The sequence below is a fragment of the Meleagris gallopavo genome, chromosome 1 (genome assembly GCF_000146605.3).
Source record: "Meleagris gallopavo isolate NT-WF06-2002-E0010 breed Aviagen turkey brand Nicholas breeding stock chromosome 1, Turkey_5.1, whole genome shotgun sequence".
Lineage (NCBI taxonomy): Eukaryota > Metazoa > Chordata > Aves > Galliformes > Phasianidae > Meleagris > Meleagris gallopavo.
The window spans coordinates 46,078,936-46,092,360 of NC_015011.2; the positions used below are offsets into that span (position 1 = coordinate 46,078,936).

Sequence of the window (13,425 nt, forward strand, 5' to 3'; positions counted from 1 at the left end):
TCTGTTTTAAAACAGAATTTACAAATAGTTTTCCTTTACACTGGTAGTGGTGGTTGTATTTATGAAAAACAGTTTTACGATATGTGCAATAATGTTCTAGTTACATCCAAAATTCAAACAACAGAATCTTACTTTGTGGAACATCTTAAGGAAAAGAGAACATGTCAAGAAAATAGTCATAATCAGTTGAGTTCTGAAAACTGGAGTCAGCAATCTCAAACCTAAAATATGGGGTTGTGGCAAGGGAAAAGGATGCTGCTTTGATGCTGACTGGATTCTGTTCAGTGCTCTTGTATATGGATCTGGCTGCAGTGAACAGCTGTGCCTAGAGCAGTCTCTCTACTTGGCCCGTGTAGCTAAAGGAATAAGAAAAAGCCAGGTTGGGGCAGCTCTTTAGTTCTACATATCCTGGATTTAAGAATTATTTGTCATGTATGTGATAGACTGTATGGCTGCTTCCAGCATAAGGCCTGTTTTGGAATATTTTGCTCATTCAAATTGCATTTCAGTGGTAATGACTTTCAGAGTAAAGCACCTGATAGTAGCTATTTATTTGGAGAAAACCCTGCAGATTTTTTTTAAACTTTATTTCTTTATGACCCACCCCATTTTAATATGGCCTCAACTTCTCTAGTAAAAGTTCTTGGAGTTCTATTCTCTCTTCTGTGACCAGCATTTTGAAAGAGAGTTCTACTAAAAGGCTCATGTTGGTTGCCATACTGACCAACAAACGAAGGTGTTCCTATAACCTACTGTCAGGAACATACTTCAGCAGGATTTGGATGAGATGATCTCCTGAGGTCCCTTCTAGCCCTTATGATTCTATGATTTAAGCGTTCTGGGACTTGATAGTTTGTTTGCTTGTTTGCTTTCCCCCTCTTCCTTGATCCTGGAATCTTTAATCATGTCAACTTTGGATGATGTAAACTGCCTATTACAAAGGCAAAGATTTCTGGAATCTTCTAAGGAAGACTACAAGGCAAACTTTTTCAGTTTAATTTTTAGAAAGGTAAGAAATAGTTCTTAGGTGTACCCAGATTTTACTCTGCTCTGTTTATTTAGCTTTTGCAGAAAATGTGTGAGGATGATCTTTTTCCACCTAGTGGGAGTCTTGATGTGTGATGTTTGCTACCAGATGAGAAACAGACCCATCTGTTGGCTGCTCAAACTAGGCTTATGTAGCCTCTCTTGCTTGGAGATGTGTAGGGGGAAACAGCAATACCTCTAATTCTTTGAAGAGCTCTGCGTATTGTGTTGCTGTTCTTTGATTCCAGAGCTGACTTCAGTCACTTTACAGATAATACTGTACTTTTCACTCTTGAAAACCATTTTCTAATAAGAAGGGACATCATCTGTATGAAAAAGTCAGAAAAAGCCCTTCTAACCAGACAGTACAAGGCCATGAAATGTATAGACTGAGTTGTTTCTTTTTTCCTTTAAGCAATTTTCAGTTGTGGCTGCTGCTAAAGATTATGCCTTGAGTTGTGGTAGATAAGAAGTTATGAGGTGTTTGGGTGTGGTTGTGGGAGATACTGCTCTGTCAAGAAGCAAAGCTTTGCTTGTAAATCTAATCACAGAATCTCAGGGGTTGGAAGGGAGCTCAAGAAATCATCTCATCCAACCCCCTGCTGAAGCAGGTTCTTCACAGGTCACACAGGTACACATTTGGTTAGGTCTTAAGTATTTCCATAGAAGGATACTTCACAGCCTCTCTGGGCAACCTGTTCCAGTACTCCATTCCTTTTGCAATAAAGAAATCCTTCCGTGTGTTTGTATGGAACTTCCTATGTTCAAGTTTTAGGTCATTACTCCATGTCTTATCGTTATGCACCACTGAGTAGAGCCTGGCCTCAAAGTCATTGTGTCTGTCAAGTTGTAGTAATCGCAGAAGTGAGTTTATAAAAACATTAGTCAGTTCTATCAGTCAGATAGGAAGTAATATTAAGATGTGGAAGGATTTTAGTTTACAAAACATTTCAAAGTCATTGATACGTATTACATGATCTTTACTTCCTTTTGTGTTTCTGAAAGTGTGGAACTTTGTAATAAATCAGGCTGATACTGTGATCAAGAGCTGCTGTACTGGATCAGCATAGAATTACCTAGTGTAGTGTCTTGCCATGGTTAGTGACTGGTAGCAAGCACTGCGGAAAAATACAAAATTGGCGTAGACATGGTGTTGCTTCCTGGTAGTGGTCCTAAAGTCTTTGCTTCTCCAGCTCAGGAAATGTTAAGAGCAGCAGCTTCCTTGGCGGTGTAGTTTGTGTTTTGTAGTGTTAGAGCTACTCACTCAGCACTGCTTCTTGCACCCCTGGCAGTTTGTGCGATTACTTTTTAGCCTTCTAAATTCTATCACCTGCGACCTTTGGCGAGGATTTTCACAGTTTAACCAGACACCGTGTGGAATATTGCCTTCGTCTGTCAGTTTTAAATGTTTTTATTTTTGTTTAAAGCATTTGCTTATTGCTTGATAACGTATGCATGTTCCATTTGTCTTCTCTTTGACACTTATGTTGTCTCACTTGCTCTCAACACCCTTTTTTTCCAGCACGTCAGTTTTGCTTGTCACGATATGCTTGGTAATTCTTGTTATCCTTCTCTGTTCTATTTCCTCCCTCATGTGGTAATAAAAGAGTTGTCCCAAGTATGGGGTGCAAGTGCTCTCTTGATTTCTACATGTCCCACAGTCTGTGACATTCTTCAGAATTATTTGTGGAGTGTGACTTCTCTCCATGAATAGCTGGATATTTCTCCTGTTCTGTCTGCCTGCTGATTGTCTGGCTCTGACTTGCATGGCCATTGGACTTGATTACAGGCTAAACCCTGAGAGCTTCAGGCTTTGCATCACTTGCTCACAGCTGGAGAATCTGACCTGTTACTGTTTATGAGCAGATGCTTCCTTAGGTGCTTTATGTCTGACTGGAAGCCGAAGTGTACCTCTGATTCTGTAAACCTAGTGGGAGGAGATGCAACAATGTTTAAACTACTTATTTTCTTGGTTAAAAAAGTGTTGAGATATTTCCAAGTGTGTGCTTTTTCTTTAATTAAAGGAAACAAAGTTCCTTCTAAGAAGTTTTTACAGGCAGTTATTGCTCTTACAATCCTTGCATGGCAGCTGTTAAACAGCATTGTACGAACTCATTGGCAGAAATCTTAAGTATGGGCTCCTGGGCTGAGAACTACATTGCTCTCAGTCCTGTGTGTACTACTTAGCAGAGGCTCTACGAACAATTTATCTACTGAACTTAGAGAGAAAAGCCTGGTCAAATTCTTAAGCAAAACACCATTAAAAACAGTCTAGAACTTGTTCTTTTGCTTAATGTTTGTCAGGGGATTTATCTTTCACTCTATTTAAGTTTGATTTGAAATAATCTGATGAAGTATTAATGGTATTTGGGTACAATAAATCTGCACTCTTCATCTGTCCTTAGTAAAGCTTGTATTTAGAAAAGGTATGAGATAAAATCTAGAGATATTGAGTGTAAATGGTTTTTGCCATTTTTTCAGGCTGTATATATTAACACACTGGGGCTTTTATGATTGTACTCTAATAAACGGGGGCAAGAAATCCTAGTCATAGACAACTATTTAATGCAAACAAGATTTTTTTAATATACAGTGGCTGCAAATTGCAGTTCACACACTGACATTGTTACAGGTTTCTGGATCTCACTGTCTTTCCCAAACTGAGTTTTCCTTGAAAAATGGAAATACAATTTGGTTAACTTTGCCTTGATGCTTCTAAAGAGGGGAAAAAAACAGCCTTGTTCTCGCTACACTGAGTAAGGAACAATTTGAACCATGAGATCCTTTTGATTCTCTCTTGTTCTTCCCAATCCCAGTCAAGAAATGTCTAGACAAAATGTAATGGCTGAGTTTCACATCAAACCTATATGTGGAAATTCATGTTGCCGTTTGTTGCGGTTGGTTGCATTATATGTCTGGTCTTTACAAGTGAGGTAGACCACAACACTGATACTACTGAAAGGCCCAGTTATCCTTTTGTTCTATCTTGATCATGTTGAACAATTGTGGGAGCTGAAGTCAAGAGTAAGTCATGCCTTAAGTTGAGAAGCTGGGGAAAGCTAAAGATGCTGCAGCAATCTTGTTCATGCTGCACCGTGAAAATGCAAATAAAAGTATTTTGTTTAATGTAAAATCTGACTTGTCCTTTGGTGCAAGTTTAAATAATGCCTACGTTTCTGGGTATCCTGCATTGATAGTGCTCTGTGCTGGTGTGTACTTAGCGATGTGCCTCTTGTTCTTCAGACATCCTCTGAGATCGTACCAGCTGTAATATTAGGCCTATGTGAACAAATGCAGCTGAAAGCAGCAGGTCAGTAATAAGTCCTGGTAAATTATCCAGATGCTAAGTTGGCAGCAGAATGTTGCAAACTGTTATTTTCAAACAGTTTTGCAGCCTCAACTGGTGTGATTTGTGTGAGAGTATTTCTGGGTAATCTCACTGAAGGTTGTAGAGCTTGTCAGATGTGAGTTTTTTTGTAATTGGATCTGGGAAAGCTGGCTGTTATTATTAGGTGTGCAGTTTAATACAAGCTAGCACAAGGTGTTTTCACTACAGAATGGCATGTTCTTACCTTTCTGAAGAAGAGAGGAGCACTGAAGAATAGCGGAGAAGGAGACTGATTAAAAACTGATAGGAACTCCAGTAGGTGGAAAGCTGAAGCAAACTCATGAGGTTTCTCTTCTCCTTTATGATGATGTCCTATCTAAATAACTAAAGTCTCTAACAGCTGTACCAAGTTTTCTTAAAAGTGCAGTCAGGCCATGTGATTTTAATTTACCAGTTCAATGATCTGTTCCTTAAGGTTCTTTTAAGGTTGAAGTTAATTTTTTTTTTTTTTTTTTTATTCTTCAGAAAAGAATTTGAGGATATGCTGTATCGGTTCAGAAATAAAATGGTGATAGTAGCTACTGTAACATCATTACTTCTGGATATTGTAATAAGTTTCACAGATTGACCGTTCAAGGGGGGTTGTAACATCCAATGGAGCTTTCAGCTGTTCCAGCCAGCATCCCCAAAGTTACTCAGTGCATCAGTGAAGCCTCTTTGTCTACGATATTTTTTTTTTAATCTTCAGAGGTAGAAAAAATAGATATTGGGAAGTTCTGTGAAGCATATGAAATGTGGTCTGGGGAGGTACAGCCTCTGTGCCTTGCTGCAGGGAGCTTGAGTGGTTGCAGTCTATTTGCAAGTTACGGTAACACTGAGCACTTGGTCTGCCAGGATACTATGCCCTGGTGTTGAATACTCTTTATAATGTTAGTGACTACAATTAAATGCTGTCATATCGCAAATTGCTGCATGTACATACATTAACAAAGCTTTTAATCACTAAACCATCTGTCTTCTACAAAATGCTTTGTTTTGCCAAAGTACTGTTTTGAGTGCTTAATAATGTTTCTGTATTGGAATGTGGATCTCTTACAGTGAAATCGATAATTTGACCTCATCCACAGGAAACTGGTGTATTAGGGCTTGCAAACCATATTCCACTTCTTAATGCTAGTGATCCTTTACAACCATACAAGGGTGACAGAAGTAGGTAGGTATGCACTTGTTCTTGCTACAGGCTAGGGAGAACAGAGTATTAAGGAAAACTTGGGCTATTGGCAAGCATGTAGGTACCCCCATTGTGGTTTCTACATGATTGAGCAAGCTGACGCGTTTCAGTTTGCTTTCTGTCAATGACTATTAGCAGATGGTCTGACAAAGAAGTGTAAGGAATGGGAGTAGCTCTTTTTTTCTTAAAAATTGCTCTAGTAATAAGAGTGTTAGGGAACTCAGTTCCAAATTTTTCATGTTTCACAACAGCTAATAGATGTCTTATCCCTTCTACCTCACCAACTAAATATTTCTATTTTCTGATTATTACCTATTGGCAAGTTAACTGTATCTACAAGATGCTGCTGGACATTGTCCACTTTTGCTCCTTCCTCTATGTGAAGTTTTTACACAGGCTTTTTTAAACAGGATGTGGAGCTGCTGGAGTGCTTTTTGATGGTATTGTCAGTGCTATGGAAAGTGTATAGACAAATTCTAGCTGCTGTTATTTTGTGTGTGTGCATGCACATACATGTACACAGTGTTCCTTTTTTTTCTCTTGAGATGCTGTTAAATTAATCTTTGGGAACTTGATCCCCAAAGCCACATACTCTGGATTGAATACTGCTGTAGTACTGCCTTGTGAGGTTTGCTGTCACTGCATTACTTTTCCTGTGAGGTTAATCTTCAAAATGGATTTTCTGGAATAGCCTTAAAGCTGACCAGTTATGTTTCTTGGTAGCTCTGTATGAATGCTACTGTTCTGGTTTTGAAAAACGAGCGTCACTCTGATGCAGAATCAGGCCACAGTTCCTGGTATATCAACCTCCCCTCCACCCCCCAAAATGGAGACAATTCATTGGAGAGAATCTTTAGATTGGATGCTTGAATGGTGTTTTCCCAAGCAAATAAATATTGCTTTTCACTTAGTTTCTTGAAACATTGCGCAGCTGCTCTTCACTCCTTGTTAAATAACAGGCCATTTACTGACTGAAGCGAACTACTGGCGTTATTGCTACCAGATGCTGAACTCTTAAGTGTTAACTTAAACAGCTCGTAAATGTTAATCATACTGCAGTTTTGTTAGAGCTTGTCTGCATATCCCAGAGGCACTGGCTAATATGACATGCTCTTCTTACGTGAATTGATAACATTTCCTAACTGAGATTCCAGAAATGACTTCATAATTCAATAGGTCTATTGTGGTGACCTGGAAGTTCTTCTGATAGAAGTGCAGAGCTGCACAGCTTCATGGTACTAGCATAGCTTTACTTACACATGTTTCAGTAGGCTTGAAGTTGCTGCATGTACGATGGAATGAGTATAGTGTTGATCAGAATATGCTGTTTACTTACTGATCTATCACTTGGCAATTTATAGAAAGTTAAATCTAGGTAAAAACTGAAGAAATTCTCTGCAGCGTATTGCATTCTTCAGTTTTTAAAGTCACTTTCAAATTGTAATGGTTTTTCTGCCACACAAGTGTGAAAAGTTTGTTATAGCAAACTTAACTTGCATACGAGGAATGCGAAAAGCGTAAGAGTTGCTGCAGAAATGTGTGTTATCTGCGTAACGAGCCATTAAATAGTGTGCTATGGCCTTTTAATAATCCTCACAGCCAGTGTGAATGGGTTTTATAAACAAGACAAAGCTCCCAGGCAAACTAAGCCTTCTTCCAAGCCAGATTCTGTTCTGTCTAAAACACTGGTAAGGTCCCACAGTGTGGTTTTGAGGTGGTCAAAAGGACTGTAATATACCACTAATTAAATTACAGATAATTAAGTAAAAGCTGCCATGTTATTGTAGGAGTTTAACTTCTTTGATTTTAATCCTTGTGAAGGTCAGCAAGAGGGCAGTGTTGTTGCTAGTGCACGCCATGTAGAGAAATCAGACTTAGTGTGTCTAATATACATTCTCCTTTTCCTTTTATTTGAGCATTTAATGAAACTTGTTTTTGTTTTTTTTTATTTCTTAAAGATAATGCTGTGTGTTTACTAGAATTGTTTTGTACCTTGAGGCTATACTCACTACGGAAATAGTCTAAATTGCAGTTATTGTGGGATGCTGGTGTCAGCTGATGAACGCAGAAACCTGGCTGTGATGCAACCATTCTGTGCAAAGCTATACATACCGTTTTTTCTTCTGCCGCGTGTTTAGGTTGTGCTTTGATTGCATGTCTGTGCTGTTCTCCTTCAAGCTTTGAGCTTCTTTCTTCCATAAGGAAGTGTGGTTTGGAGTCAGAAGATGATAAACAGAACTGGGTTTTGTGGCTGTTCAGGTATGAGTTATAAAGATATAAGGCTGTGACTGCCACATACAGAAATCAGTGTACAAGGAATTGATCTCAAAACTCATTTCTGAGGTTAGGATTAAATGTCATTCTTCAAGTAGATGGACATAAGAATTTGTCTCCAGACTTTCTCCTAAAAGCCTGGGGAAGGATTGAATTGTACGTGATCTGGTACTTCTTTGGATAAAAACGAAATGGAAAACTGTCTGAGAGGGTAGAGGAGACTTCATGTGGTGTGTATCCTTAATTTACAGTTGTATTTGCGTGATAGCATGCTGTCAGAGATAATGTGGTCATCCAGATATCAATTCTGGTTGGATATCTTTCAATTCTTGGGGTGAAGGAAACTGTATCTGTAGGTATGTGACTGACATACCAGTCATAGTCTTGGGGGGGCTTTATGTTTGTGGGGTTTTTTGTTTTCCTCCAAAAGATCCACATTAAAATTCTTTCTTTAATTTTCTTTCTATACGTGTTTCCTGCAGCAGGTAAAGATAGCTTGCTGAGGCTAAATACCGCTTCAAGTATCCATGCTCATTGTTAACTGGAGAGAGGAGAACAACCAAAAAAATAATTGAATATCCCAGTTAGGACTGTTTCCTTTTTGAGAATGACAGTATTTTTTCTTGTTCTGCGTTCTTAAGACAGAATGGAGGCATAATCAAATGACTGAGATCAAGAAATTATTAAGAAAATAGTGGCATGAATTTTGTTTCTTTTTCAGAGTGCAGATCCAGAAAAGCCTGTATTGTCTGCTCTCTTAGCTGAAACCAGGGTATTTTTCTTTTTTTTGTTCCAGGCACATAGAACATATTTCAACTTTGGAGTGAATTAAATGCTGATGAAAAGCATAGATGACTTGATGAAAGTTGTCTGACACATATAGAAAGTTTTGTACCTGACAAACCTTGGCTAATACTTCTTTAAAAGTAGTCCCAAGGTTTGCTTGGTCTCTGTACAAAAAAAAAAAAGGGATGGGCAACAAAATGAGTCGCTCTGTGTAAGAAGCTTTTCATTGTTTCTGTTCAATAATTCTGTAACTCTACTGAAAAGTTTGAATGGATGACCTAAATGTAGTTCCAAATCCCTGGGAAAAGGAATAAATTGGTCTTGAACATGAAGTCCTGAGTTGAATTTGTAGAAGATTTCAAGCAAGCAGTCAGTAAAAGGAGCTGGAAGAACTTGACAATGGACATCATACACTCTAAGCATTTCCTTGCAGCTGTACAACTTGAAATACAAATAGGCTAATAAATTGTCAAATAAGAGCTTACATATCCAGGTAGGGAGAAACATCATCAATAGCATCTTTCACATTATCTGTGTGACTCATAAGTAGGAAGACAGACTCAAACTCTGGTTATTAACTAGTAGCTTGTGTGTTTGCAGATAATTGTGGGGAGAAGGAAAGTGGTGGTGAAGTAAAATATAAAATGGGACTATAAAAAGGTTGTGACAAGTACCAATTACTTTCTTTTGTGTGTTTTTTTTTTCTTGCAGCCCCTCAAGTGCTGACCTTCTTTATTAAGTTATTATAAACTTTTGCTGCTCTGCGAACACAAAGATGTCTCGCAGCCCTGATGCTAAGGAAGACCCTGTGGAATGCCCCCTTTGCATGGAGCCTCTGGAGATTGATGACATCAACTTCTTTCCTTGCACCTGTGGCTACCAAATCTGTCGTTTCTGTTGGCATCGTATCCGCACTGATGAGAATGGACTTTGTCCTGCTTGCAGAAAGGTAAATATCCTGGATCAGCGGCTTGTCTTGCTCATAGCACAAGGCTTTTGCCTTCTGATGATACCAAAGACATCCTTTTCCTTCTGGGAAACATTCTTCTAGTAGTGGCGTAATTCAAAGGTGAGGTGTTGGATCTTTGAGATTTTGTCCACATGTATCAAATCTGTTGTGCAACTGCTAGTCTTGATTTGTTAAATTCGGAACTGGATTAGTAGGGGAAGCTGTGGATCAGAACCAAGGCATGCTGATGCTGGGAGAACTGCAAAAAAAAAAAAAAAAAATCCTGTGATTTGGAGTGCTCATGCATTGCCAGAGTTTCTATCAGGAAAGACAGTGAGGATTCCAGCAGTAGGGATTTTCTGAGAGCCAAGGTTCAGCTGAAGTAGCAGAGCTGTCTGAGGCAAGCTTGTAAAGCACCTGCTTTGTTTTGTTTGTGGCAAAATCTATTAATCTATTTTTTCTGGACACTAAACATGTAAACCTTTGGAAATGGTATTAAATTTTATAGCTTTTCAAAATCTAGGCTAAGTCTATTTGCCTAGTATTCTGATCTTGTTGCCAAATGCTTAAAGGTAGTATTTTGAGGGTCTCACTTTTTTTCCTATCTCTTAACTAAAGTGGCTATTATTGTGGTTGGCCACAATTATAAACTTCAGCTTCATTAAGTTGCCCACTTTCTCTTTGAACTATTTTTCTCCTTCTCATAGTGTTTTGTATAACCTTGTTAATTCCTTATCATCAATGTCTACTATAAAATAACTTCTCAGTATCTTATCTTTAATTCTAATTATATTCCTTGATTATAACTTTCTTGCCTGGCCTTCCTCTTTTTTTGTAATTGCAGCTACTTATATTCACTCTTTCTTCTGCTATTTAATTGTGTTCCTACCCTCAGTTATGCCTTTGGCTTCCTGTCTCACATTACAGCTCCCTTCTCAGACCCTGAGTAATCTTACCTGAGTTCACGATCTTGATTTCACTGCCACAGCTTTATATAAGCACTTCCAATCATATTTTCTTGCTGCTCTTTTGGGCTTTGGCTATGCTAGAGCTCTCCCTGCTAGTCTGTCTTCAGATGCTTCTGCAAGCTCCAAGGCTATTGCAGATTAACACTGCTAACATATTGCAGCAAGTTTGTGCAGTATTTGTTCTATGGATTCTACAAGGAAGGTCTGCCTGTTATCGGCAAGCTTGGTTTCCACGTGTCATCTACAACAGGCACTGTGCTGTATAGTACTTCTCGTAGTACAAGCAAATCTCTACAAACACAAGATCTCGTGGTACAAATGACATCTTTTTGGAATTTCCTCGTCTGTGTAAGTTGCTTCATGTATTTGGATATATTATGCTACTTTTTTGCCAACAACTATTTGATTTGTTTCTGATCATTCGTTATTGGAAGTTTGGGGATTATATCTGAGAAATCACACAATCAGCATGCTGCTCAGTGCCTCTGGGATTCTTTGAAATATGGATATTGCCAAGGCTGAACTTTCTCATGTGGAATAATCTGCCTTATGATTGGTTATGCAAATATTGTACTGAGTTGGAATACAATTTGCTTGGAAAAAGGAGAGGTTCTGGAAGAAAAGATAAAATGAACTCTGCAGTCAGAAGAAATGAAGCACATCATTCTAGGAGAGGAAGGAGACTTCTTTTACAAAGGATGTGGATTATATTCTTGATGTTTTCTTCATTTGTGGACTGCAAGATGCTCATAAGGAGTGTTGCAGCTATTTCATTGGATTGTTGGATTGTAAAAGCATAGAGGATGCTGGAGTATACACCTTTTTGTGGTACAGTTGGACACTGTGGTTCAGAGACCCTGTTGAGATGCTTGGAATAAACCATTTGGAGCTATACAGTTGATGGCAGCAGCAAAGAAGCTTGAAGAAACCACCTTGTGAAGTGTACTGAACCTTCTGCAGCAGGTGTGTGTTTTTGCATGCAGTATGTTTATGTATTTCCCATCTGTGTATAGTTAGGTTCCTGGGGAAAGATCTAAGCAGTTTTCTATTCTTTGTCAATTGTGCTGTGCATTGGCTACAATCACTTAATGCTGAAGTGCAGAAGAAAATGGCAAAGCAGTAAAATTTTTGCAAATGCTTTCATTGTAGGGAGGTTACAGTAGGTACTGTGCTCTCAACAGTTACCCCTTGTTAATAATGCACATGTCAGTGCAGGATTCTTACTGCAAAATGGAACTGTGAAAGTACATATGTTAAAGCAAGGCCTCATATGTTAAAGCATACAAATGTCATGCACAGTTAATAGGAAAACTGCTCTTAATGCCAGAGGTGTTTAGTGGCAATTAATGTTCTCCAGCTGTTTGTCTGTCAGTCTGTGGAGAGTGGCAGTGAAGTTCCCTAGTTAGGGATTTTGTATGAAAAGATTGGGAAGATCTTGAAATGAGTCTGTGATAAACTCTATTGGCTCTGCTCTTACAGTGGTGTCTGTACCACATCTTTGAAAGGCTTGGACTGCATAGTGCATATATATTATTTTCCTAAGTTTTTCTAACTAGCTTCTAACCAAAAAGATGTTAGCTTGCATTACTTTCCACCAAGGAGAAGATACCTCTACATACTTCAACTGTTAGTTAGCTTAACATACACATGCACAGAAAATATTCATGTGTTTGCAGCCAATTGAGTTAGTATGTATTAAGTTTTTTCCTGTTAGTAATAGTAGTAGACATGCATTTGCTTGGCTTGTGAGAATAAGAAAGTATGACTTAAACTTGAGTACTGATCTTAATGTTCGTTAATCTTAACATAGCAAAGGCATTGTAAGCTTTAATGGCTTTTGAAATAAACTTACAAATTGTTTCTGCTTAATTCATTAGCTAGAAGTTCTTCCTTTAGAGGGGAAAAAAAAAGGAAGAAAAACAGAACTGACCTGTTCTTGATGCCTTTCAGAATTGTAGGTCCAGTCAATTGTAAGATGCTAAGCAAGCATTTTGTTGGGGTTTTTTTTTTTCAGTCAATTGGTTTCTTAACTGTGAGTGAAACAGACACTAACTGATCAAATTAAAATGAAAATATGATGTACTTTACAAGTCAGCAAACTCGCTAGTTTCAGTTGTAGCACCAGTGATTTTTCTTTGATTTTTTTTTTTCCTTAAAATTCAGTGGTTTAAGTACTCTTTGTATAAATGTCTGTAATTTTTGGTGACTTAGGTTGCTTTATAGAGCATAGCACAGAAACCTTAGTGTCAGCTATTGCAATTTTAAAATGTCACTCAAGAGCTCAAAAAAAAAAAAAACCCACAATCAATCAAAAAGCATGACTTTTTCTACTTTTCTTAATTGCTTTGCACTTCCACCAAAAAGTATAATTTGATATGCTGCTATTCTTGTATCTTGCTATGTCAAGGAACTGGAGAACAAACCTTATTCCTCCTGGTACATTGTATTGGAGATGGAGATTAATATTAAGCTTACACAATTATGTGTAAAACATTAGAGTTTGTTGGTCATGTTCTTGTCTTTTTTCTATTCTTGCCTCTGTAAAAGCACCACAGTCTTCAAACATCCTTTCTTCTTATGCTGCTAGTGCCATAACTGAGTAGTTCAGTGCAGTAGTTGATATTTAGGAATTCTACTACTTGTTTGATATAACTAGTATGATGTATACGATACATAAATCTTATTGACTTTCTCTGTATTTCTCATTTCAGAACCTGATTCCTAGCAAGGCAGCAACTGGGAAATACTGGTACATCCGTTGTGTGGAAGGAATGTGACCCATCTGGGAAATGACAGACTCAGAATGCTTGATAAATACCAGCTCAGCTTTCAACAGATGGCAAAATGTGGGGGGAAAAAGTCT

The 13,425-nt window shown here is 38.2% G+C and overlaps 1 protein-coding gene and 1 long non-coding RNA gene across 8 annotated transcripts in view; both read left to right on the forward strand.

The window, feature by feature from the left end:
• Positions 1 to 9,331: 9,331 nt before the first annotated feature.
• Positions 9,332 to 13,425, forward strand: part of CNOT4 (CCR4-NOT transcription complex subunit 4) — a 39,776-nt gene continuing 35,682 nt past the window's right edge. For 4 of the 7 annotated variants that reach the window (XM_010709597.2, XM_010709583.2, XM_010709605.2 and 1 more), the window contains exon 1: positions 9,333 to 9,594. In XM_010709597.2, coding sequence (XP_010707899.1) covers positions 9,421 to 9,594 — 174 coding nt within the window. In that variant the 5' untranslated portion in view covers positions 9,333 to 9,420. Of the gene's footprint in view, positions 9,595 to 13,425 lie in introns of all 7 variants that reach the window. The other 3 variants (XM_010709574.2, XM_003202179.3, XM_010709614.2) reach the window with 2 other exon arrangements.
• On the forward strand, positions 9,602 to 13,425 carry LOC109366820. Its single transcript, XR_002113437.1, has 2 exons — positions 9,602 to 11,525; positions 13,274 to 13,425. It is a non-coding gene; the product is annotated as an uncharacterized LOC109366820 (long non-coding RNA).